We start from the raw sequence: 24,569 nt of genomic DNA, 5'->3' as shown, positions 1-24,569 counted from the left end.
GGTGGTTGGATGTTTCATTACTCTGTATGAAACCTAGCCAAATCAACTTGGACAGTAAGTGTTCAAGACACCCGTATGCATCAGCTCTCTCTTCATTAGCAGAAACACACCTCACTCCCACTCATCAGTACCAATAACGCCCACCTTGATAAAGGCAGGGATACCACTTTAAAAATGCCACCACCTGCAACAATTAGTCCTCTTTCAACCATACCAGAATGGAACTAGAGATTAATTATTGACTGAGTTTGGAATGAGTGTGGTGTGTGGCCACCAACGTATCTTTCGTTTTGTTATGTAGATTTATATTGTTCGGCGATTGATGGATTGTTGTGCAAATACGATAAGTGCACGTCTCTTGTTTGCCATTTGAGTCACACCGTACCACTCAGAGGGTCTTCACACTTGAGTTAAAAAAAATAGCTTCTGCTACACACACCCCTTGAAAATAGTGGATTTTGCTATTTTAGACACACCAGTTGCTGACCGGAGGATAAAATCGAGCACACAGCCATGTGATCTCCATAGACAAACATTGGCAGTAGAATGGACTTACAGAAGAGCTCAGTGACTTAACGCGACACAGTCATAGGACCCCACCTTTCCATCAAGTCAGTTGGTCATATTTCTGCCCTGCTAAAGCTGCCCCGGTCAACTGTAAATTCTGTTATTGGGAAGTTGAAACCTCTAGGCGCAACATCGGCTCAGCCACAAAGTGGTAGGCCAAACAAGCTCATAGAACAGAACCGTCGAGTGCTAAAGCGCGTAAAAACAGTCTGTCCTCGGTTGCAACACCCATTACTATAATACACCTCATTATGAAAGATGCCAATCACCATATAAAGTCCAAAGAAGAAAAAGTCTGGAAGGAGGAGAGATGTCTAGAAACGAGTCGGTTGACCGTTACGTACGGATTATTTGTCTGATTAGAGGACCTTGTTGAGTTATTTTACCTGAAATGCACATTTAAATTCCAGGACAAATTAGCCAGTAAAAGCAAGTTAGCTAAATAGGGCGAATTAGCCAACAATCGCAAGCTAGCTAGCTAAATTGCCATTAACCTCTTGAACCTCTGGGGGCAGTATTTCATTTTTGTTTGAAAAACGTTCCCGTTTTAAGCGCAATATTTTGTCACGAAAAGATGCTCGACTATGCATATAATTGACAGCTTTGGAAAGAAAACTCTGACGTTTCCAAATCTGCAAAGATATTGTCTGTGAGTGCCCCAGAACTGATGCTACAGGCGAAACCAAGATGAAACTTCAAACAGGAAATGAGCAAAATTTCTGAGGCTCTGTTTTCCATTGTCTCCTTATATGGCTGTGAATGCGACAGGAATGAGCTTACACTTTCTGCCATTTCCCCAAGGTGTCGGCAGCATTGTGACGTATTTGTGAGCATATCATTGGAAGATTGACCATAAGAGACTGCATTTACCAGGTCTCTTTACCGCCTGGTGTCCTGCATCGAAATTGGTGCGCAAACGCCAGGTGCAACTATTTTTCCATTTGATAGAGAGGAGAAACCAGACTTCCACGAACATTATATCATCGGAGAGATATGTGAAAAACACATTGAGGATTGATTCTAAACAAGGTTTGCCATGTTTCAGTCGATATTATGGAGTTAATTTTGAAAAAAGTTCGGCGTTTTGATGACTGAATTTTCTGGTTTTTTTGGTAGCCAAACGTGATGTACAAAACGGAGCGATTTCTAATACACAAAGAATCTTTTTGGAAAAACTGAACATTTGCTATCTAACTGAGAGTCTCCTCATTGAAAACATCCGAAGTTCTTCAAAAGGTAAATTATTTTATTTGAATGCTTTTCTTGTTTTTGTGAAAATGTTGCCCGCTCAATGCTACGCTAAATGCTACGCTAGCTATCAATACATTTACACAAATGCTTGTTTTGCTATGGTTGAAAAGCATATCTTGAAAATCTGAGATGACAGTGTTGTTAACAAAATGCTAAGCTTGAGAGCTAGCATATTTATTTCATTTCATTTGCGATTTTCATGAATAGTTAACCAGTTGCGGCGAGCAAACCCGGATCCGGGATCCTATTTATAGACCTAAGCGCATTACCATAACGCAACGTTAACTATTCATGAAAATCGCAAATTAAATGAAATAAATATGCTAGCTCTCAAGCTTAGCCTTTTGTTAACCTTTCTGATCTCCCCATCCCGGATCCGGGTTCGTGAATACAGACTCAAGCTCATTACCATAACGCAACGTTAACTATTCATGAAAATCGCAAATCAAATGAAATAAATATGCTAGCTCTCAAGCTTAGCCTTTTGTTAACAACACTGTCATCTCAGATTTTCAAAATATGCTTCTCAACCATTGCAAAACAATCATTTGTGTAACAGTATTGATGGCTAACGTAGCATTTAGCATTAGCATTCAGCTGGCAACATTTACACAAAAAAACAGAAAAGCATTCAAAAAAATCATTTACCTTTGAAGAACTTCAGATGTTTTCATTGAGGAGACTCTCAGATAGCAAATGTTCAGTTTTTCCTGAAAGATTATTTGTTTAGGACAAATCGCTCCGTTTTCTGCGTCACGTTTAGCTATGAAAAAACCCCTGTATCCAGGATTGTGTAAATCTATCAGCAAGCTCATTAGCATAACACAACGTTAACTATTTATGAAAATCGCAAATGAAATGAAATAAATATGCCATCTCTCAAGCTTAGCCTTTTGTAAACAACACTGTCATCTCAGATTTTCAAAATATGCTTCTCAACCATAGGAAAACAATCATTTGTGTAAAAGTAGCTAGCTAGAGTTAGCATTTCGCGTTAGCATTTAGCGTTAGCATTAGCGTTAGCATCCAGCACGCAACATTAACAAAAACATAAAAGCCTTCAAATAAAATCATTTACCTTTGAAGAACTTCTGATGTTTTCAATGAGGATACTCTCAGTTAGATAGCAGATGCTCAGTTTTTCCAAAAAGATTCCTTGTGTATTAGAAATAGCTCCGTTTTATACATCACATTTGGCTACCAAAAAAAATCCATAAATTCAGTCCTCAAAACGCAAACTTTTTTCCAAATTAACTCCATAATATCGACTGAAAACATGGCAGACGTTGTTTAGAATCAATCCTCAAGGTGTTTTTCACATATCTCTTCATTGATACATCGTTCTTGGAAACATGCTTTCTCTCCTGAATCCCAGGAGAAAATGCCTGCACCTGAAGATTACGCACAAATTTAGACAAAGGACACCGGGCGGACCTCTGGAAAATGTAGTCTCTTATGGCCAATCTTCCAATGATATGCCTACAAATACGTCACAATGCTGCTAAGACCTTGGGCGAACGACAGAAAGTGTAGGCTCATTCGTTGCGCAATCACAGCCATATAAGGAGAGAATGGAAAACAGAGCTTCAGAAATTCTGCTAATTCCTGGGTGATGCATCATCTTGGTTTCGCCTGTAGAATGAGTTCTGGGGCACTTACAGACAAAATCTTTGCAGATTCTGAAACTTCAGAGTGTTTTCTTTCCAAAACTGTCAAGAATATGCATAGTCGAGCATCTTTTCGTGACAAAATATCGCGCTTAAAACGGGAACGTTTTTTATCCAAAAATGAAATAGCGCCCCTAGAGCTCTAAGAGGTTAACCAGTTGCGACGAGCAAACCCGGATCCGGGATCCTATTTATAGCCTTAAGCTCATTACCATAATGCATCGTTAACCTGTTGAGTCTATGGGGGCGCTATTTCATTATTGGATAAAAAATCGTGCCCGTTTTAAGCGCAATATTTTGTCACGAAAAGATGCTCGACTATGCATATAATTGACAGCTTTGGAAAGAAAACAGTCTAACGTTTCCAAAAGTGCAAAGATATTATCTGTGAGTGCCACAGAACTCATGCTACAGGCGAAACCAAGATGAAACTTCAAACAGGAAATTAGCAGAATTTCTGAAGCTCCGTTTTCCAATGTTTTCGAATATATGGCTGTGAATGCAGCAGGAACGAGCCTGCGCTTTCTGTCGTTTCTTCAAGATGTCTGCAGCATTGTGACGTATTTGTAGGAATATCATTGGAAGATTGGCCATAAGAGACTACATTTTCCAGGGGTCCGCCCGGTGTCCTTTGTCTAAATTGGTGCGTAATCTTCAGTTGCGGGCATTTTCTCCTGGGATTCAGGACAGAAAGCACACTTCCACGAAGGATATATCATCGAAGAGATATGTGAAAAACACCTTGAGGATTGGTTCTAAACAACGTTTGCCATGTTTCAGTCGATATTATGGAGTTAATTTGGAAAAAAGTTCGGCGTATTGATGACTGGATTTTCGTTTTTTTTTGGTAGCCAAACGTGACGCACCAAACGGAGCGATTTCTCCTAAACAAATAATCTTTCAGGAAAAACTGAACATTTGCTATCTAACAGAGTCTCCTCATTGAAAACATTTGAAGTTCTTCAAAGGTAAATGATTTTATTTGAATGCTTTTGTTTTTTGTGAAAATGTTGTCTGCTGAATGCTAATACTAATGCTAACGCTAAATGCTACGCTAGCTAGCTACTGTCACACAAATTATTGTTTTCCTATGGTTGAGAAGCATATTTTGAAAATCTGAGATGACAGTGTTAATGTTTAATGCTTTTCGACCTGTCCCTAAATTGGTTTTGATATTTCAACCTGCGTGTCGTGATCGCGTTTGGTGTGATGGGACACAATCAATTTGTGCACGATGGCGGACGCAGTTTGGGCATGTTGTAAGATTAATGTCAAGCATCAACTGGTGTAAAGCTCACTGCCACTGGACTCTGGAGCAGTGGAAATGCGTTCTCTGGAGTGATGAATCATGCTTCACCATCTGGCAGCACGACAGACGAATCTGGGTTTAGAGGATGCCAGGGGAACACTACCTGTGGAGGTAGTAGTGGAGGAGGAAAAATAGTCTAGGGCTGTTTTTCATAGTTCGGCCTAGGCCCCTTAGTTTCAGTGAAGGGAAATCTTGAAGCTACAGCATACAATGACATTCTAGCCGATTCTGTGCTTTCAACTTTGTGACGACAGTTTGGGGAAGGCCCTTTCCTGTTTCAGTATGACAATGCCCCCATGCACAAAGCAAGGTCCACACAGAAATGGTTTGTCGAGATCAGTAAAGTTTTGCCACACCGGCCTGCACAGAATCCTGACCTCAACCCCATCGAACAACTCTGGGTTGAATAGGAACGCTGACTGAAAGCCAGGCCTAATTGCCCAACATCAATGACCGACCTCACTAATGCACTTTTGGCTGAATGGAAACAAGTACCTGCAGCAATGTCCCAACATGTAGTGGAAAGCCTTCCCAGAAGAGTGGAGGCTGTTATAGCAGCAAAGGGAGTTCCAACTTCATATTAATAACCATGATTTTCTAATGAGATGTTTGACGAGCAGTGTCCACATACTTTTGACCATGTAGTGTATACTGCAATGTAAACTTGCAAACTTGTCACGTCTCGACTAGGACTGGCGATCACGATATTTTATCAGCCAGTTAATCATACAAAAGACTGCCGGTCTCACGGTAACTGACCGTTAATTAACAAACACTTTTAGCATCTCCAGGCCTCTACGCATACAAGCTGCTTCAGCCTTTGGAACATCATGGGCATCTTGAACTGGGGACAATAAAAGGCCACTGTAAAATGTGCAGTTGTGTCACACAACACAATGCCAGTGATGTATCAAGTTGAGAGAGTGTGCAATTAGCATGCGGACTGCAGGAATGTCCACCAGAGCTGAATGTTAGTTTCTCTACCATAAGCCGCCTCCATCGTTTTTGATAATTTAGCATTGCATCCAACCTGCCTTACAACCCCGGTATGTACAACTGGCCTCACAATCGCAGCCCAAGTGTATGGCGTCATGTGGGCGAGTGGTTTGCGGATGACAACGTTGTGAACAGAGTGCCCTATGGTGGTGGCAGTGTTATGGTATGGGCAGGCATTAGCTACGGACAAAGAACACAATTGCATTTTATCGATGGCAATTTGAATGCACAGATGCTGTGATGAGATCCTGAGGTCTAATGTCGTGCCATTCATCCACCACCGTCACCTCATGTTTCAGCATGATAATATACAGCCCAATGTCGCAAGGCTTTGTACACAATCCCTGGAAGCTGACAATGTCTTAGTTTTTCCATGGCCTGCATACTCAGACCTGTCTCCCCTTGAGCATGTTTGGGATCCTTTGGATCGACGTGTACGACAACATTCCACAGGCCACAATCAACAGCCTGATCAACTCTATGCGAAGGAGGTGTCACGCTGCACACCAGATACTGAAAAGATATTTTCTACGCCCCTACCTTTTTAAAAACGTATCTTTGACCAACAGACGCATATCTGTATTCCCAGTCATGTGAACTTTATTTTTTACATTTTGGTTCAGTGTAAATTTAACAAACTCTGATAAATACATTGGATACACGTCACAATTAATCCGTTATTTATTTTAGGCGGTTCTAAAGAAACGACAAAAATGTATTTCTTATTTTATAAGAGTTGGCCTACTGTTTATCTGACTATGCTCCATGTCATTGGCTGCAGGCTTGTTAATTTAGCAGACAAGATATGCTTATAAGTCACATGACATTTTTACATTATATGATTTTATAGTAAGAAGAATAAAATTGAACTTAGCATAATAAAAGAGGATATTTTTCTCATTCCGGAGTGAGAGCGCGCATATGAAGTGACTAAGTTGAGCGTTAGATTTAGAGTTTTGGCAACTTTAGTTGTGAATGATACACACCATAGAAAGCCTTAGAAATTAAAACATACAGTGGGGGAAAAAAGTATTTAGTCAGCCACCAATTGTGCAAGTTCTCCCACTTAAAAAGATGAGGCCTGTAATTTTCATCATAGGTACACTTCAACTATGACAGACAAAATGAGAATAAAAATTCCAGAAAATCACATTTTATGAATTTATTTGCAAATTATGGTGGAAAATAAGTATTTGGTCAATAAAATAAGTTTATCTTAATACTTTGTTATATACCCTTTGTTGGCAATGACAGAGGTCAAACGTTTTCTGTAAGTCTTCACAAGGTTTTCACACACTGTTGCTGGTATTTTGGCGATTCCTCCATGCAGATCTCCTCTAGAGCAGTGATGTTTTGGGGCTGTTGCTGGGCAACACGGACTTTCAACTCCCTCCAAAGATTTTCTATGGGGTTGAGATCTGGAGACTGGCTAGGCCACTCCAGGACCTTGAAATGCTTCTTACGAAGCCACTCCTTTGTTGCCCGGGCGGTGTGTTTGGGATCATTGTCATGCTGAAAGACCCAGCCACGTTAAATCTTTAATGCCCTTGTTGATGGAAGGAGGTTTTCACTCAAAATATCATACATGGCCCCATTCATTATTTCCTTTATACGGATCAGTCGTCCTGGTCTCTTTGCAGAAAAACAGCCACAAAGCCTGATGTTTCCACCCCCACGCTTCACAGTAGGTATGGTGTTCTTTGGATGCAACTCAGCATTCTTTGTCCTCCAAACACTACGAGTTGAGTTTTTACCAAAATGTCCTATTTTGGTTTCATCTGACCATATGACATTCTCCCATTCTTCTTCTGGATCATCCAATTGCTCTCTAGCAAACTTCAGACGGGCCTGGACACGTCTGGCACTGCAGGATTTGAGTCCCTGGCGGCGTAGTGTGTTACTGATGGTAGGCTTTGTTACTTTGGTCCCAGCTCTCTGCAGGTCATTCACTAGATGTGGTTCTGGGATTTTTGTCAGGTACACTCCTCTGGTTATTTCGTTGCGCGACAGGTGATATTCCACCAAAACTCTGTATACCATAGGCTCCCCAACATTGTTCCTGCAGCTACTGGGTGCGTCATTTGGGATCCAAGTGAAATCTGTTCAGGAACATCGATAGTAACATGTTCACAGCGAAACAAATTTAATTCAACTGTTGACAGTCCCGCTCTCTGCGCGCTGGAGAAAGGAATGAAGGAGAGAAGGGGAGATGGAAACACACAGTGGTGAGATATTCTGTAGCTAAAGGTAATGTGTCAGCCTATTATGAAAATATACTGAACAGTTCATTAGGAAATAAGGTTGTCCCACACCTCTTCAATGGCTGTGCAAATTGCTGGATATTGGCGGGAACTGGAACTTGATGTCGTGCATGTTGATCCAGAGCATCCTAAACATGCTCAATGGGTGACATGTCTGGTGAGTATGCAGGCCATGGAAGAACTGGGACATTTTCACCTTCCAGGAATTGTGTACAGATCCTTGCGACATGGGGCTGTGCTTTATCATGTTGAAACATGAGGCAATGGCAGCATATGAATGGCACGACAATGGGCCTCATGATCTCATCACAGTATCGCTGTGCATTCAAATTGCCATCCATAAAATGCAATTGTGTTCGTTGTCCGTAGCTTATGCTTGCCCATATCATAAGCCCACATCCACCATAGGGCGCTCTGTTCACAACGTTGACATCAGTAAACCGCTCCGCAACATGACGCCATACATGGGGTCTGCAGTTGTGAGGCCGGTTGGACGTACTGCCAAATTCTAAAACAACGTTGGATGTAGTTTATGGTAGAGACATTAACATGCAATTATCTGGCAACAGCTCTGATGGACATTCTGCAGTCAGCATGTCAATTGCACGCTTTCTCAAAATTTGAGACATCTGTTACATTATGTTGTTTGACAAAACTGCACATTTTAGAGTGGCCTTTAGTCTCAAGCACAAGGTGCACCTGTGTAATGATCATACCGTTTAATTAGCTTCTTGATATGCCACACGTGTCAAGTAGATGGATTATCTTGACAAAGGAGAATTGCTCACTAACAGGGATGTAAACAAATATGTGCACAACACTTTAGAAACAAGATTTGTGCGTATGGATTTTTTTTTTTTCAGCTCATGAAACATGGGACGAAGACTTTACATGTGTTTATATTTTTGTTAAGTGTATAAAAAAAATATAAAAAATGTTTTACTAGGCTGTTCAAAATCAAATTCACTATATTTGCAGGCTAACTGGATTTCTTAAATTTAGGCTACACCAATGTACCAAAGAAAAACAACAAAAAAACACAGATGTTTTCTGCCTAGTGTAATATGCAGTAGGCTATGTATTGTATAACAGCTCAATCATTATTTATATTCAGGTTTTTTACAGGGGGCTTATATAGGCCTATGCATATGCTTGAATATGCACATGGGTGTTTTGAATTCATTTTCACCTTAAAACACCATCCATTTTGTTGTGTTAGGCTTTGAAACAACATCCACAACAATCATGTTTTCCACTCAGTTTCAACTTGTTAAACTTCTTTCTTCAAATTGACAAAATCACAATTAAGTGATTTTCAATTGCATTTACATTGATGTCAGAGTGGTTAGTGAGACAATAAATCCCTGAGTAGCAAACTGATGATCATTAGTGAGTTGGGTACTACTAACATGTCCAGAGTGACTAACGTAGGAGATTAACGTGACCCAGCGGTAACGTTGAATTTTACTGCGGCCATGACTCATTACTGCTGGTGCGGCGGTAATACGGTCACCACAACAGTCCGTCTCGACCACTACCTCTGGAGGTAGAGCATGACAATTGCCCGACAGTTGCCCCCCTCTAAGCAGGACAGTGTAAACATAATTGACTTGAGCCTACCCTCTTAACAGTAAGATTTTTTATAGCAGAACAGCTGAAATGTAAAAACATTGCCCATATGAGACTTGTTTTAAGTCTTTACCTGAAATTGTATCAACAGCCTGTTTGTTACATTCTGAAATTGTCATCGTAGCTTTAAATCTGTGTTTTTATTTTTTGCTTGAGTACACCAAGCCCCCGAAGTCCAGGTAAGATGCAACTCCCTAGGGAATTGCCCACGTTTTCAGTCGCAATTTGCATTTTACCTCAAAATTACTTCCATGATATTGATAAAATGAAGCCTGTTTTTTTCTAAGGTAATTTTTACTGATATCCTAACATTACTTAATCATGAAGTATGTTAGCTAGCTAGCAGGAGTTAGCTGTGTATTGTCAGCTAATTTAATGTGTACAGATGAGAAAATAAACCCTTTCATGGTCTGCTAATGCTTGTGTATTGTTGCATAACTCAATAGTAATATGGTTTGGTTGCATTATTCAAATATTGTAATAAGTTTTAGAAAAATTGCTCAGCTTGTTAAATAGTTTGCGCTGCTTACTGGCTACTGTGATATTTCTGGTATATTTGAGCGGACCAAGAATGTTGCGTTGCCAGTCAACTTAAGGCAAGGCAAGGATACAGTGGCGATGTGTCATTTAGGGCACACCTGTTTTGAGGCCTACCTGTTTAGATGAAAATATACTAAATCATTGAGTTGAAGCCACATACAAACGTGGTCTCTTTTTTGGTTTCTTGAGTAAGGCAGCTCCAAAATGCAGGTGTTTCAGCCTAGCTCAGTGCTTTCTCTGGTGGTGGGGAAGCCAGCAGAAAATACGGAGCATAGGGGTTGGTATTGTTCTCTAGTTGTGCAATGATTGGCTCAGGGTGTCACTCATGGGACCCTACGTCAAAACAAAATCTACGGGGAGAGCTCGAAAACTCAAGCCCCTTGGGTGCTGCCATAGATTTACATTAGAAGTGTCCATCCAAGAAGGCTCAAGGTCAATGGCCACAGATACAATTACGTCAAATATCTACCAAAGCTTTGATTGGATTGATCATGTCAACATCATTTAAAAATCTTAGCTAGAAAGCAGTCATCATCATGCATGAAGTCGGCAATCTACTGGCATATCATTTTTTATCCTTGTCACATGAAGAGAAATGAGAAACTATAGATAAAACGTATCGGTGCTCATCGGCCATAAACATTAAAAACAAGTTGGAAATCGCAAATTCAATAAGTGCTAAAGCACCACTGCAGCCTCAGGTTAGATCCCAGGATGTGTCACATCATGGGACAGTGCACAATTGGTTAGGGGAGGGTTTGGCCGGCCGGGATGTCCTTGTTTCATCGTGCTCTAGCGACTCCTTGTGGCGGGCGGGCGGGCTGGTTGATCAACTTCGGTTGTCAGTTCGACAGTTTCCTCCAACACATTGGTGCAGCTGGCTTCTGGGTTAAGCGGACGGTGTGTCAATAAGTAATGCGGCTTAGCTCGCGACCTTCGCCGAGTCCATGGGGGAATTGCAGCGGTGAGACAAGATCGTAACTACCAATTCGATATCACGAAAAAGGGGGTGACCCCATTGGCCAGAAAAGTTTGAATACATTGGCCATGCTGTCAGTCCAGCATGACTTCTGTCATGTTCAAAACAACTGGAAACTCTGATCTGGGAAATCTCAGACTTCAGTGGGTTCAAGACAACTGGGAACTCAGATAAAACTAGCTCTGATGAGGGAAATCATTTTGAACGGTCATACAACCCTAAAGTTCAAGAGCCCACAAGAAGGACCACCGCGCCACCTTCCTCTTCAAGTCTTAAACAGCACAACAAGGGGAGTCCAAAAATTGTATGCTGCTGCATTAATTATGTAATATGCCAGGAAGATATCTATACTGTAGCTAAGAAAGTAATACTAAGTGCATGTTGTGTGGTAAACTGTTAGTAGCCCATGTGCCTCACCCTAATAATTTGGTGTATTTTCACCTCTTAAATTGTACCTACTGTTCTGACTTGTTGGTGCACATTTAGTCTATCCTTAGAGAAATATCATCAAATATGAAGATAAAAGCTTTCATTGTCTGCTTATATGCCCCCTTTATTTACCCTACGGTTCTGACTTGGTGTACAGGGAGAATATTTTAAGAACGGCCTGTGTTTGGTTGTCGTACATTTCAAAAGTGCTGAACAAAGAGTTTTGACTACATCCATCCTAGTTCGCTCATGTCTTAATCGAAATTACAGATTGCCTCTTATGCGCTTATTGTAGTGGTAATGGGGCCTTAAACCTGTTTGATCAAGTGCATTTCCTTTGTTGTCCATGTGACCACCTCATACAGACAATGTGTTTCTCTGATCCTAGTTCAACCACCTTACATCACCTGTCTACTATGACATAATTTGAAGCCTGCAAAGATCAAGATCAAAACCTGATTAAATAAAAAGGGTCAAAAAGCTATACCATCTTACAGACATACTCATTGCGTTGCCTTCCACCCATCCTACCCAGACTAAACTATTTTATTTATTATTATTGCCTGGTCCCCAGGCTCAATTGCACTTGAAAGGGCTGTGTCTTAAAATGGAGGTGGGAGAGGGAGCGAGCCAGCTACAGCTGTATTAAATGGGACTTTGAAAAATGGTTTAAATTGCCAATCAAAATTAATGTTCTATCACATTAGCCATTATTTTAGGGATGCCCAGTTGAGTTCAGGCATGTGAAAACTACAGTATTTCTAAGATGCGTACAATGAGATTTTGCTAAGTAATTTCCTTGTTTAACACTAGAACCGCTAAAGCAGTCATTTTGACTGCTCATTATTATTTAAAAAATTACTCTGCCATTTTTAAGTCATGCCCCCCTCCGTCCATCACGTTTCCTAAATAAGTCTATATGAATACACTGTTGGTGTAATAATTATAATATCACAAACAGAACTAGAGTTAAAACCAGTCTCAGGGGGAAAGCATAAAGAAAAAATGACATGCCCTCCTGTTGCCCCTCCTCACAACAGCAGGGCCTGCTGCAGCTCCTTCCTCCTAAAGTTTAAAGTGCCCAGCTGAGAATCACCTCAAGTAATTGCCTCAAAACTATACTGAAACTATTTTCACACATAAGAGACTAAATCAATTAAGTAAAGTATGATGGGTAGAAAGGGGGAGAATGGGTGAGTTGATGAGCAAGGGGAAGCGAATGATTACGTAATCACAAATTGTGATGAAGAACAGGGCAGGCCATTCTATTGATCCATTCTAATTATAATCTTAAAAATGGTATGTAGCCTATATTAGTCCACCGAATCAAAGCAGTCTACAGTGAGAGCGTGCGTAACTGTACATGTTGATCGGCTATCAATATTTGGGAAAATTTCCACAGCAGCAGGTGAGCGAGTGTTGGAGAATATGGTGATGAGGCTTGTGGAACCTTATGTTGGCAAGGGGAGAAATGTCACCATGGAAAATTTCACTTCATTATCATTGGCGAACAAGTTGCTTGCGAAGAAAACAAGTCTGGCCAGCACCATGAACAAAGTGAGACGGAGCTACCTCCCTTTGCGCAAAATAAGGCACCTGCAGAGCCATTGTCCAATGGTGCTGAAGAATGACAAGACAATGGGGACACAAAGAGAACCGGAGACTATTACGCACTAGAACGAAACAAAAGGTATGTCAAAGTGTGTCAAGCAAGTGAAAGTTAGCAAAATTGTGTCAACTGTTAGGACAAGGGATAACAGCTAAATTAAATCCAAATGGTGCCATTGAATAAAGATGCACGCAACAATTAACTATTTGACTGCTTTCATAGACACTTCTAGTCATAATGCCATTATCGCTTTTGTGCCGAGTTTCACTATTTATGAAGACCACTTGGCACTTATATTTAGGCTACTGATGTTTTCATAATTTTACCGTGTCTTTTGACCTTGCATCTTGGTGGTTGGGGTATGTTTTTTTTCCCATAGTTATAAAAAAAATTAAGCTGTTACCGTGTTCTAACACAAATGCTTTCTGTTTCATAGTTGTGAAAATGGCACACCACAAATAAAATTGAACACTTGAATTTTAGCATTTGTGATTTTTTTGTTCTTACATATAGCCAACAGTAACTAACTAAAGAAAATGCTTGTGTGATCTGAAATAAAATAAAGGTTAGAATATAATGTTACCCAAGGCCTTCATAAAAAAAATGTTTTTTATAATGAAATGTTTTAATTACACCGTTAGAATGTTGCAGTCTGAATGACTGCTCATTAACTTGAAGGGGGGGGCTGTCGAGGCCCAGCGGTTCTAGTGTTAAATTGCTTGCATTGCTCACGCTTTGAAGTCCACAATGTAGGGGAGGTTCTAAGGGTTGCGCTAATGGTAATGCAGAGATCAGCCAATTAAAAATCAGTGGTTGTTTCATCCTCATGCCATAGCCTCCAGCACTTAAGAGCGTTGGGCCTCGATCTGCCCTTGAGCAAGGCACTTCACCCTAATTTTCTCCAGGGATGCAGTACTACTATGGTTACACCTGTAAAACAACATTTCACATTTTATATATTTTTTAAACCTGACGGTTCGACAGAGAGCCGGTTGGAAGACAAGATTTCCTCAAAATACACAACAAATAGGAGGTAGAAGAGCAAATTGTTGATCATATTCCTATTATTATGGTTAAAGAAAACTGTACTCATTAATCTAAGTGTGGCAAGCTACACAGCCCTGCTCCCCACCTTGTGGAGAGATGCGTGTGGACCATATAGACCCCCAAAACTACAACTCCATTCATTGCAATGAAAGCATACAACTGGTTGTATACCTCACATGCATGAATAATTTAACCATAAACAGCTAAAAATAGACAATTAACATGGTGGAATAAAACCTTCGATCCTGTGCATGTCAAGACGAGTTAAGTTGGCACACTTCTCCTCACTGCGATTTTTGGGGCGGCAGGGTAGCCTAGTGCGTTGGACTAGTAACCGAAAGGTTGCAAGTTCATATCCCTGAGCTGACAAGGTACAAATCTGTCGTTCTGCCCCTGAACAGGCAGTTAATTAACCTAGGCCGTCATTGAAAATAAGAATTTGTTAACTGACTTGCCTAGTTAAATAAAGGTAAAATAAATGAATAAACTGCATCATTTGGGTCTTATATTGTGCGTGGAGATCATAACCAATCTGAATTAAAGGCGGCACTTCTGCTGTATTTGCTGCTTTCTTGGAATCGCATCTCACTTGACATAGCCTACAACATACATCAGTCAAAATCGAACATAGGCTTATCATTCTGGCGAATAGCCATGTCGCTCGGTTAGGCACTTACCATTCGAAATTAGCACCACACAGAGCAGCAGAGTTCCTTTGCAAGATGGTAAAATTGACATCGTAGATATCACGGTAAATCCAGTAAGCAATCGTGAATACAGGAGTCTTCAAATATAGCTTCCGACCGGTGTTTGCCCGTGGCAGGTTCTTCGAGAGTCAAGTTCAATTGTTTACAATATATGGTGGTGTAGCCTTACTGAATCTGTCTACTATGTCAAATCTGACAGTTGTCTGATTGGCTTTCTGGTAAAACGCAAGGCATGACGAAGACCTCTTCTCTTTCTAAAGGAGCACCAAGCGGCAGAAGAAAGTTACATGTATCCGGATTAAGTGGCTCAATTGCGCCCTCAATTAAGTATTCCACAATGTATGTTCCAAATATGAAGCCAAGTCAAATGGTTAATAAATTCAACAAATGCGCTATTGTTCACAAATACGTGGCAAACAAATATACTATTTGATGTTGAATTCCTCCGCGCTCAGTAGGATAAAGGCTGAGAGATTTGATGGTGGTATAAATTGAAGTGCCTGAGATACAACTCTGATTCCCTTAGCCTACAGAAAGATAAACATTGTGTTTTTCAAACGGTCCTGAAACTGGAGTGCGGTTGTTGATTTCCACGACTGGGCCAATTAAAAAAATAAATAAAAGACAACCAACACCGGATGCAACAATTTAGCCAACAAACGCGATTAATGGAGAGTCCGTCCGTCGGTCTTCGCTGTGCGGAAGGCAACACCGGTTCGGGTTTAAAGACGGGTGCCTCCTGCCTTTCTTAAAAAGTTATCCAGTACACAGGCGAGACGAATCTTTAGTAAGCATGGAAAATCCAGGATTAAAAGGCTATACTAAAGAAACTCGACTAATAATATTGGATAGGCTGTGAGATTCTTCGTTTCCAAAACTATCACAACGTTTCCCAACCCAAGTCACTGCATTTGATCCATGCAGTGATATGATAGTTCATCTAGTTCCCAGATTTTAAACGGCAGTCGATGTACCACGTGTCGATGTTAGGCTACCTAAAATCTTCCTTCTACACGTCCTCAGACACAAGAATGTTGACCATAGTTACTAAATCTGCGGCAGTAGTCCAAATCCATCCCCTAACTGTGGTTAAAAACTCACGGGTAGTTCGACTTCATTGTTTCGTACTATCCTGCTCAGCGTTGGCCATTTACGCATTCGTTGCCGCTCGTCTGGTTAAGGGAATAAAGAGAAATTGCTAATACATACTCCTCGTATGCGTTGTGTCCGGTACAGTAGGTTTTAACAGTAAAAAGGCGACTTTCTCAAAGGCAGTTGCTACAGAGATCGTTCTCCCTCGATCTAAGGATTCCACACGCACAACTGAAAGTGGCATGAACCAAATTTCAATCACGTGGTACCCTCATCAGACCTCAGTCTGACGCACACAATGCATCGTTTATTCAATGAGATGGACAGTGTGCATGTGTAGCCCATCATGTATTTTTTTTTTTTTCAAATCAATTTGTGAATTAGTATCGAAAACATTTCGTAAATTCTTATAACATGTTGCATGTAGCCTATACATTAGTTGAGCCATAAGCAAATGTAGGCTATTGATTACATTTGAAATTCCAGGTGAGCAACATCGTCTAACCTCTGGTTACAACTTGGTCTCAGGGAATGTCGTATTATTCTATACGTAAATCCGAGACAACATTTAGTATGGTTTTCATTTGTGGATGTCCATCATGAATTTCACATGCTAGGCTAGGAATTAGGGGTTAAGGTTAGGAGCTAGGTTCAAGGGTTAGGGTTTGCTAACATGCTGTGTTTGATTCTTGTCACAGACAACTTTTAGCATTTTAGATAATTAGCAACTACTTACTACCGTTTAGCTACTTTGCAACTAAAGTAGCTAAAAGGTAGTAAGTAGTTGCTAATTATCTAAAATGCTAAAAGTTGTCTGTGACAGGAATCAAACACACAACCATTGGGTTGCTAGATGATCGCGTTATACATACACAATGACCCTCCTTTAGTTTTTGCCTTAAGTGACCTTCTGTCTTATGTAACTATACCAAAGATAACATTCTACACTGAACAAAAAGATAAACACAACATGTAAAGCATTGGTTTCATGAGGTGTAATAAAATACCCTAGACAGTTTCCATATGCAAAAAAAGTTTCTCTCAAATGTTGTGCACCAATTTGTTTGCATCCCTGATAGTGAGCATTTCTCCTTTGCCAAGATAATCCAGCCACCTGAAAGGTGTGGTACAGTGCCTTGCGAAAGTATTCGGCCCCCTTGAACTTTGCGACCTTTTGCCACATTTCAGGCTTCAAACATAAAGATATAAAACTGTATTTTTTTGTGAAGAAACAACAACAAGTGGGACACAATCATGAAGTGGAACGACATTTATTGGATATTTCAAACCTTTTTAACAAATCAAAAACTGAAAAATTGGGCGTGCAAAATTATTCAGCCCCTTTACTTTCAGTGCAGTAAACTCTCTCCAGAAGTTCAGTGAGGATCTCTGAATGATCCAATGTTGACCTAAATGACTAATGATGATAAATACAATCCACCTGTGTGTAATCAAGTCTCCGTATAAATGCACCTGCACTGTGATAGTCTCAGAGGTCCGTTAAAAGCGCAGAGAGCATCATGAAGAACAAGGAACACACCAGGCAGGTCCGAGATACTGTTGTGAAGAAGTTTAAAGCCGGATTTGGATACAAAAAGATTTCCCAAGCTTTAAACATCCCAAGGAGCACTGTGCAAGCGATAATATTGAAATGGAAGGAGTATCAGACCACTGCAAATCTACCAAGACCTGGCCGTCCCTCTAAACTTTCAGCTCATACAAGGAGAAGACTGATCAGAGATGCAGCCAAGAGGCCCATGATCACTCTGGATGAACTGCAGAGATCTACAGCTGAGGTGGGAGACTCTGTCCATAGGACAACAATCAGTCGTATATTGCACAAATCTGGCCTTTATGGAAGAGTGGCAAGAAGAAAGACATTTCTTAACGATATCCATAAAAAGTGTTGTTTAAAGTTTGCCACAAGCCACCTGGGAGACACACCAAACATGTGGAAGCAGGTGCTCTGGTCAGATGAAACCAAAATGGAACTTTTTGGCAACAATGCAAAACGTTATGTTTGGCGTAAAAGCAACACAGCACATCACCCTGAACACACCATCCCCACTGTCAAACATGGTGGTGGCAGCATCATGGTTTGGGCCTGCTTTTCTTCAGCAGGGACAGGGAAGATGGTTAAAATTGATGGGAAGATGGATGGAGCCAAATACAGGACCATTCTGGAAGAAAACCTGATGGAGTCTGCAAAAGACCTGAGACTGGGACGGAGATTTGTCTTCCAACAAGACAATGATCCAAAACATAAAGCAAAATCTACAATGTATCCAGGTGTTAGAATGGCCAAGTCAAAGTCCAGACCTGAATCCATAGAGAATCTGTGGAAAGAACTGAAAACTGCTGTTCACAAATGCTCTCCATCCAACCTCACTGAGCTCGAGCTGTTTTGCAAGGAGGAATGGGAAAACATTTCACTCTCTCGATGTGCAAAACTGATAGAGACATACCCCAAGCGACTTACAGCTGTAATCGCAGCAAAAGGTGGTGCTACAAAGTATTAACTTAAGGGGGCTGAATAATTTTGCACGCCCAATTTTTCAGTTTTTGATTTGTTAAAAAAGTTTGAAATATCCAATAAATGTCGTTCCACTTCATGATTGTGTCCCACTTGTTGTTGATTCTTCACAAAAAAATACAGTTTTATATCTTTATGTTTGAAGCCTGAAATGTGGCAAAAGGTTGCAAAGTTCAAGGGGGCCGAATACTTTCGCAAGGCACTGTATATCAAGAAGCCGATTAAACAGCATGATCATTCCACAGGTGCACCTTGTGCTGCAGACAATAAAAGGCCACTAAAATGTGTAGTTCAGATGTCTCAATTGTTTTTGTTTTTTTAAATGTACCACTTTTTCTCTCCAATTTATGATATCCAATTGGTAGTTACAGGCTTGTCCCATCACTGCAAGTACCGTACGGACCTCGGGAGAGGCAAAGGTCGAGAGCCATCGCGTCCTCTGAAACACAACCCTGCCAAGCCTCACTGCTTCCTTACTCACTGTTCACTTAACCTGGAAGCCAGCCGCACCAATGTGTCGGAGGAAACACCGTACAACTGGTGACCGCAGTCAGCGTGCATGCACCCAGCCCGCCACAAGGAGTTGCTAGAGCGCGATTGGACAAGGACATCCCGGCCGACTAAACCCTCACCTAACCAGGACGATGCTGGGCCAATTGTGCGCCGCCTCATGGGTTTCCCGGTTGCGGCCGGCTGTGATACAGCCCGGAATTGAATCCTGGTCTGTAGTGCCTTAGACCGCTGTGACACTCTGGAGGCCCTTGAAGTCTCAAGTCTTGGGGGAGTGTGCAATTGGCATGGTGATTGCAGGAATGTCCACCAGAGCTGTTGCCAGTGAATTGAATGTTATTTTCTCTACCATAAACTGCCTCCAACGTTGTTTTAGATAATTTAGCAGTATGTCCAACCGGCCTCACAACTGCAGATCACGTGTATGGCTTCGTGTGGCCGAGCAGTGTGCTTTTGTGAACAGAGTGCCTCACACTCTAAAAAGAAAAGGTTCCTGGAATATCCTTTAGTGGTTCTTAAAATTGAAACTGTGGGGAAACCCTATAAGTTCCTCTGTCTGTTTGTTTCTGTTTGTCTTTCCTATTTAATTTACTTTTATAGATGCCTTGGTGGGTGGATGGTTTGGAGGGAGGGAGGGGGGAATGGATGGGAAAATGAGGGGTTAGGTTGTTCTGTTTTTGTTGTTATATCTGAAAATGTATAAGTTAAGTAAAAAAATAAACAAAGGGTTCTTCAAGGATCCCCTTTTAGTGGATCCTCAAAGAAGCTTTTGGGGTGCTTTTAACTATAAGTTAAATGTTAAATGTTGTTAAATGTAATAATAATAGTAATATGCTTAACAATAACAATGCTACAATATTTTATTTGTCAGTGTTATGATTTTAATGGCAAAGCAGAATAAAAAAATCTACATTTGAGGTAAAATCCAAGCAGAGCCCCAAGTCCAATGGATATATCCTATGGCATGTTGATGTTGATGTTCTCTGTATGTTTCTTCACAACACTGTGTTCTACTCCCTTCACAGAACAGTGCAAACAGGCTCTAACCAGAATAGAAAGAGTGGGAGGCCCCAGTGCACAACTGAGCAAGACGACAAGTACATTAGTGTTTAGTTTGAGAAACAGACCAGACAAGTCCTCAACTGACAGGTTCATTAAATAGTACCCGCAAAACACCAGTCTCAATGTCAAGAGTAAAAAGGCGACTCCGGGATGTTGGCCTTCTATGCAGAGTTCGTCTGTCATCTTTTCTTTTTTTTGGCCAGTCTGAGATATGTCTTTTTCTTTGCAACTCTGCCTAGAAGGCCAGCATCCCGGAGTTGCCTCTTCACTGTTGACATTGAGACTGGTGTTTTGCGCGTACTATTTAATGAAGCTGCCAGTTGAGGACTTGTGAGGCATCTGTTTCTCCAACTAGACACTAATGTACTTGTCCTCTTTCTCCATTGTGCACCAGGGCCCCTCACTCCTCTTTCTATTGTGGTTAGAGCCAGTTTTCGCTGTTCTATAAAGGGAGTAGTACACAGCGTCGTACGAGATATTCAGTTTCTTGCCAATTTCTCGCATGAATTTCTTGCCTTCATTTCTCAGAACAAGAATAATGAGTTTCAGAAGAAAGTTGTTTGTTTCTGGCCATTTTGAGCCTGTAATCGAACCCACAAATGCGTATGCTCAACTAGTCTTAAGAAGGCCTGTTTTATTGCTTCTTTCACCAGGACAACAGTTTTCAGCAGTGCTAACATAATTGCAAAAGGGTTTTCTAATCATCAATTATCCCTTTTTTATGTTTATTTAACTAGGCAAGTCAGTTAAGAACAAATTCTTATTTTCAATGACGGCCTATTCTTATTTTCAATGACGGCCAAAGCACAGCGGTGGGTGTGCTTTGCTGCAGGAGGAACTGGTGCACTTCACAAAATAGATGGCATCATGAGGCAGGAAAATTATGTGGATATATTGAAGCAACATCTCAAGACATCAGTCAGGAAGTTAAAAGCTTGGTCGCGAATGGGTCTTCCAAATGAACAATGATCCCAAGCATACTTCCAAAGTTGTGGCAAAATGGCTTAAGGACAACATAGTCAAGGTATTGGAGTTGCCATCACAAAGCCTTGACCTCAACCCTATAGAAAATATGTGGGCAGAACTGAAAATGCATGTGGGAGCAAGGAGGCCTACAAACCTGACTCAGTTACACCAGCTCTGTCAGGAGGAATGGGCCAAAATTCACCCAACTTATTGTGGGAAGCTTGTGGAGGGCTACCTGAAATGTTTGACCCAAATTAAACAATTTAAAGGCAATGCTACCAAAAACTAATTGAGTGTATGTAAACATTCTGACCCACTGGGAATGTGATGAAAGAAATAAAAGCTGAAGGAAATTATTATCTCTACCATTATTCTGACATTTCACATTCTTAAAATAAGGTGGTGATCCTAACTGAATTTTTATTTGGATTAAATGTCAGGAATAGTGAAAAACTGAGTTTAAATGTTTTTGGCTAAGGTGTATGTAAACTTCCGACTTCAAACATATGTCCTTCTTTGCCGCACATGACCACACAGCTGGGCAGTAGTCCAGGTGCGACAAGACAAGGGCCTTTAGGACCTGTGTGGTCAACTGAGATGTCAAGAAGGCGGAGTAATGCCCTATCATGGATAGACCTCTTCCAATTTTAGCAACCATTGAGTCTATGTTCTGACCATGAAAGCTTGCAATCAAGGGTTACACACATCAGTTTAATCTCCTCAACTTGCTCAAAAGCCACATTATTCAATAATAGATCTAAACGAGGTTTAGCGTCGTCTGTCTTCTGTAAACAAGCGATATAACATGGAGAGGTAGCCCTATCGGAACACTAACCCTGTAAAGGTGTGTAGTAATTTAACCTTTTGTTTACTTGAAAATGTTTTCTCGCTGATATGAAAGTTTGGTTCCTTATGTTTTCAAAACCATACAGCAAGCATTCTTTTTAACGTTCAGAACGAATGTCGGGGATGTTAACAAAACTCCCTCGAACAGAAGATACTATCATCAACAGGCACTAATGTAGTTAGCGTCTATGAATGGGTTACCTCTACCCTAACAGTCTTCATTTTAATAAAAATGTATCGAAAGGATCAAGTTAAAGGCTTATAACATGCAGGATAATACAAAGAGGCCATTAATCTCTTTATGAATGACGATTATTTAGCTGTTCATATGTTAGAGATCAACTTCATGCAATAATTACCAAAGTGTCATATTGGATAATACACTATTACATAAGTCAACTATTGTCATTTCTGATTCAACCCACTGTTATCTGCTATTATCTAGTGTGAGCTCTGATATAGTAAACATCTTCACTCAATCATGAGCCTTATGCAGCATTCACGTCATGTCGGAAACTCTGCTATTTCAGACTTGCTAACATAGGCGAAAGAGTCGGATCCCGGGATGCTTTACGGAAATAACTTACATTGATTTTAACTCTGAGGTCCCAAGTTTCCGACATTATGTGAACGCAGCATTATTCCAGTTGCAGGGAGTGTTACTGAATGGGTTCTGGTTTCAATGTTTATTCTGATTATTACAGCGTGTGAAGAACATTATATACAATAAATATCATGCAACCTGTTACAGTCCCAATGGAAAAACTAAAAATGTAATTCCTCACAGAAAAGGGAACTAACAAGAAGTGACTTCCACAACCAAAACAGAAAGGGGTTCTGAAAGACACCCATGGTGCATACACTGAAAGTTGGCAAGCAACTAATAATGGGCTTCGAAGACACCCATCATGAATGCCCTCTAAAAGGAAGGACAAACTAAAAGGAAAACAGGAAAACCACCCACACCAATTTAGAATAGGGAATAAAACAAATATGGAGAAAAACAGGGGAGAACTAAACTCAGGTTTCTTTTTGGCTAACTAAAGTGGAAGAACTGACTTGAGGTGTAGCTCTCCAGAGAAGAAGAGGCAAAGCGAGAGGTTTCACTCTCGCCAAAATCTGTCCAAAATAAGCCCAATGAGTTTCTATGGGTTCATTTTGGACCTAAGCTTGACGCACAATTTCCACCTCCGACTCCCATTGTTAGACTGGCAACATAACCACATAGTCATTATCCCAACATCTCCTCTCCACCTGATGCACTGGGCCAGCAGGTCCAAAATACTAGCTGGGCCAGCACAGGTGAAACAAATCCTCACTAACGAGATCACTTTCTGGGCCAGCACAGGTGAAACACATCCTCATTAACGAGATTACTCTCTCTGGGCTAGCACATACTGACTAACGAGGTGACTCCAGTCTGTGCACCTCAGCTAACATGCTAAAGTGCTAACCAACCTTGAAATTGATTGAGAAACCGAAACAAGCCTAAGAATAGCAGAATTCTAAACAGAGTAGAAAATAAACATCCACTTTTGGCCACCGTTTGCTAAGCAGATGACCTCAAAACACAGCTGCCCCATTCTCTTCCAAGTTGAGTGAAAGCATCGATGTGGGAAATGGAGACTTCAACTAATTTTCTCATTAAAGCATGTCGCTTCATGCATTTTATTTGGCTCTGTTCTGAGATTTGTCAAGGCTCCAGCAATCCATCCAGGGTACAGAGGTCATGATCACTATGTTAAGGGTTCAAAGGTCCCAGATGTGCTGTAGATTCCAAAGGATTATATCACAGCTTTGACCCATCTTTGTCCAGTGCACCTTACATTATTAGGACTGCAGATAACGGTGATCCATTCCCCTTCTGGAGGAAAGTTGTCATCCTCTGGCTTCCAGGTCTTTGAGTGATGTGCTTCACACAGTCCCCCGGGCCCCCAATAATATTGCCACTGATACTGAGCATCTGAGTATCTTTCCCTTCCAAATGTAGAGGCCTACAAACATATCTCACTTGTAGTGGCATTAAACAACGTTCATTACTGCCAGCCTGAAAAGGTCTGCTGGGAATATAAATGCTATGTCCTAAAATATTGCATCGCTTTGGACTGCCTTGTTCTATAATGTTAGGCTAAGCTGCTTTGGTCTTGCAGCGTAAGTGATTGCACAGTGACGTTATCGTGTAGTGTAGTATAAGGATTTGGTACCCTTTTGTATTAACACTAGACGTCAAGCACTCCATTTTAGGGCATCAATGTTATCAGTCGCAAAGTACATACTTTGGGGCAGGGGACATGCAATGGGCATCAGTGATAAAACCACAGCTAAATCTAAAACAATAGGCTTAACTGTCATGTAGATTTCAGTGCCCCAATTTTATGATGGAAGCAAAGTCTCTCCATTTTATAGTAATTTATCTAGTCTCTACCAGAACAACGACTTATATGTTAAAATTGTTGTGTAAGTCACTTGTGTCCAAAAGTCAGTGTCACTGTGTCCATATAGCCATTTCCTCTTCTCTGGTGGCAGAAGAACATCCATAATTTGTTTTGTGCTGCTGTCTTATATGTTT

At 40.9% G+C, this 24,569-nt stretch overlaps 1 protein-coding gene across 1 annotated transcript in view; it reads right to left on the bottom strand.

Moving 5' to 3' along the window:
* Positions 1-16,354, bottom strand: part of tmem132e (transmembrane protein 132E) — a 357,286-nt gene extending 340,932 nt beyond the window's left edge. The window contains exon 1 of the mRNA XM_036989826.2: positions 14,962-16,354. Coding sequence (XP_036845721.2) covers positions 14,962-15,022 — 61 coding nt within the window. The 5' untranslated portion in view covers positions 15,023-16,354. The remainder of the gene's footprint in view (positions 1-14,961) is intronic.
* Positions 16,355-24,569: the final 8,215 nt, after the last annotated feature.

Source organism: Oncorhynchus mykiss, chromosome 10 (genome assembly GCF_057628025.1).
Source record: "Oncorhynchus mykiss isolate SJ-2025 chromosome 10, ASM5762802v1, whole genome shotgun sequence".
NCBI lineage: Eukaryota > Metazoa > Chordata > Actinopteri > Salmoniformes > Salmonidae > Oncorhynchus > Oncorhynchus mykiss.
This window is presented reverse-complemented; position numbering and strand designations above follow the sequence as displayed.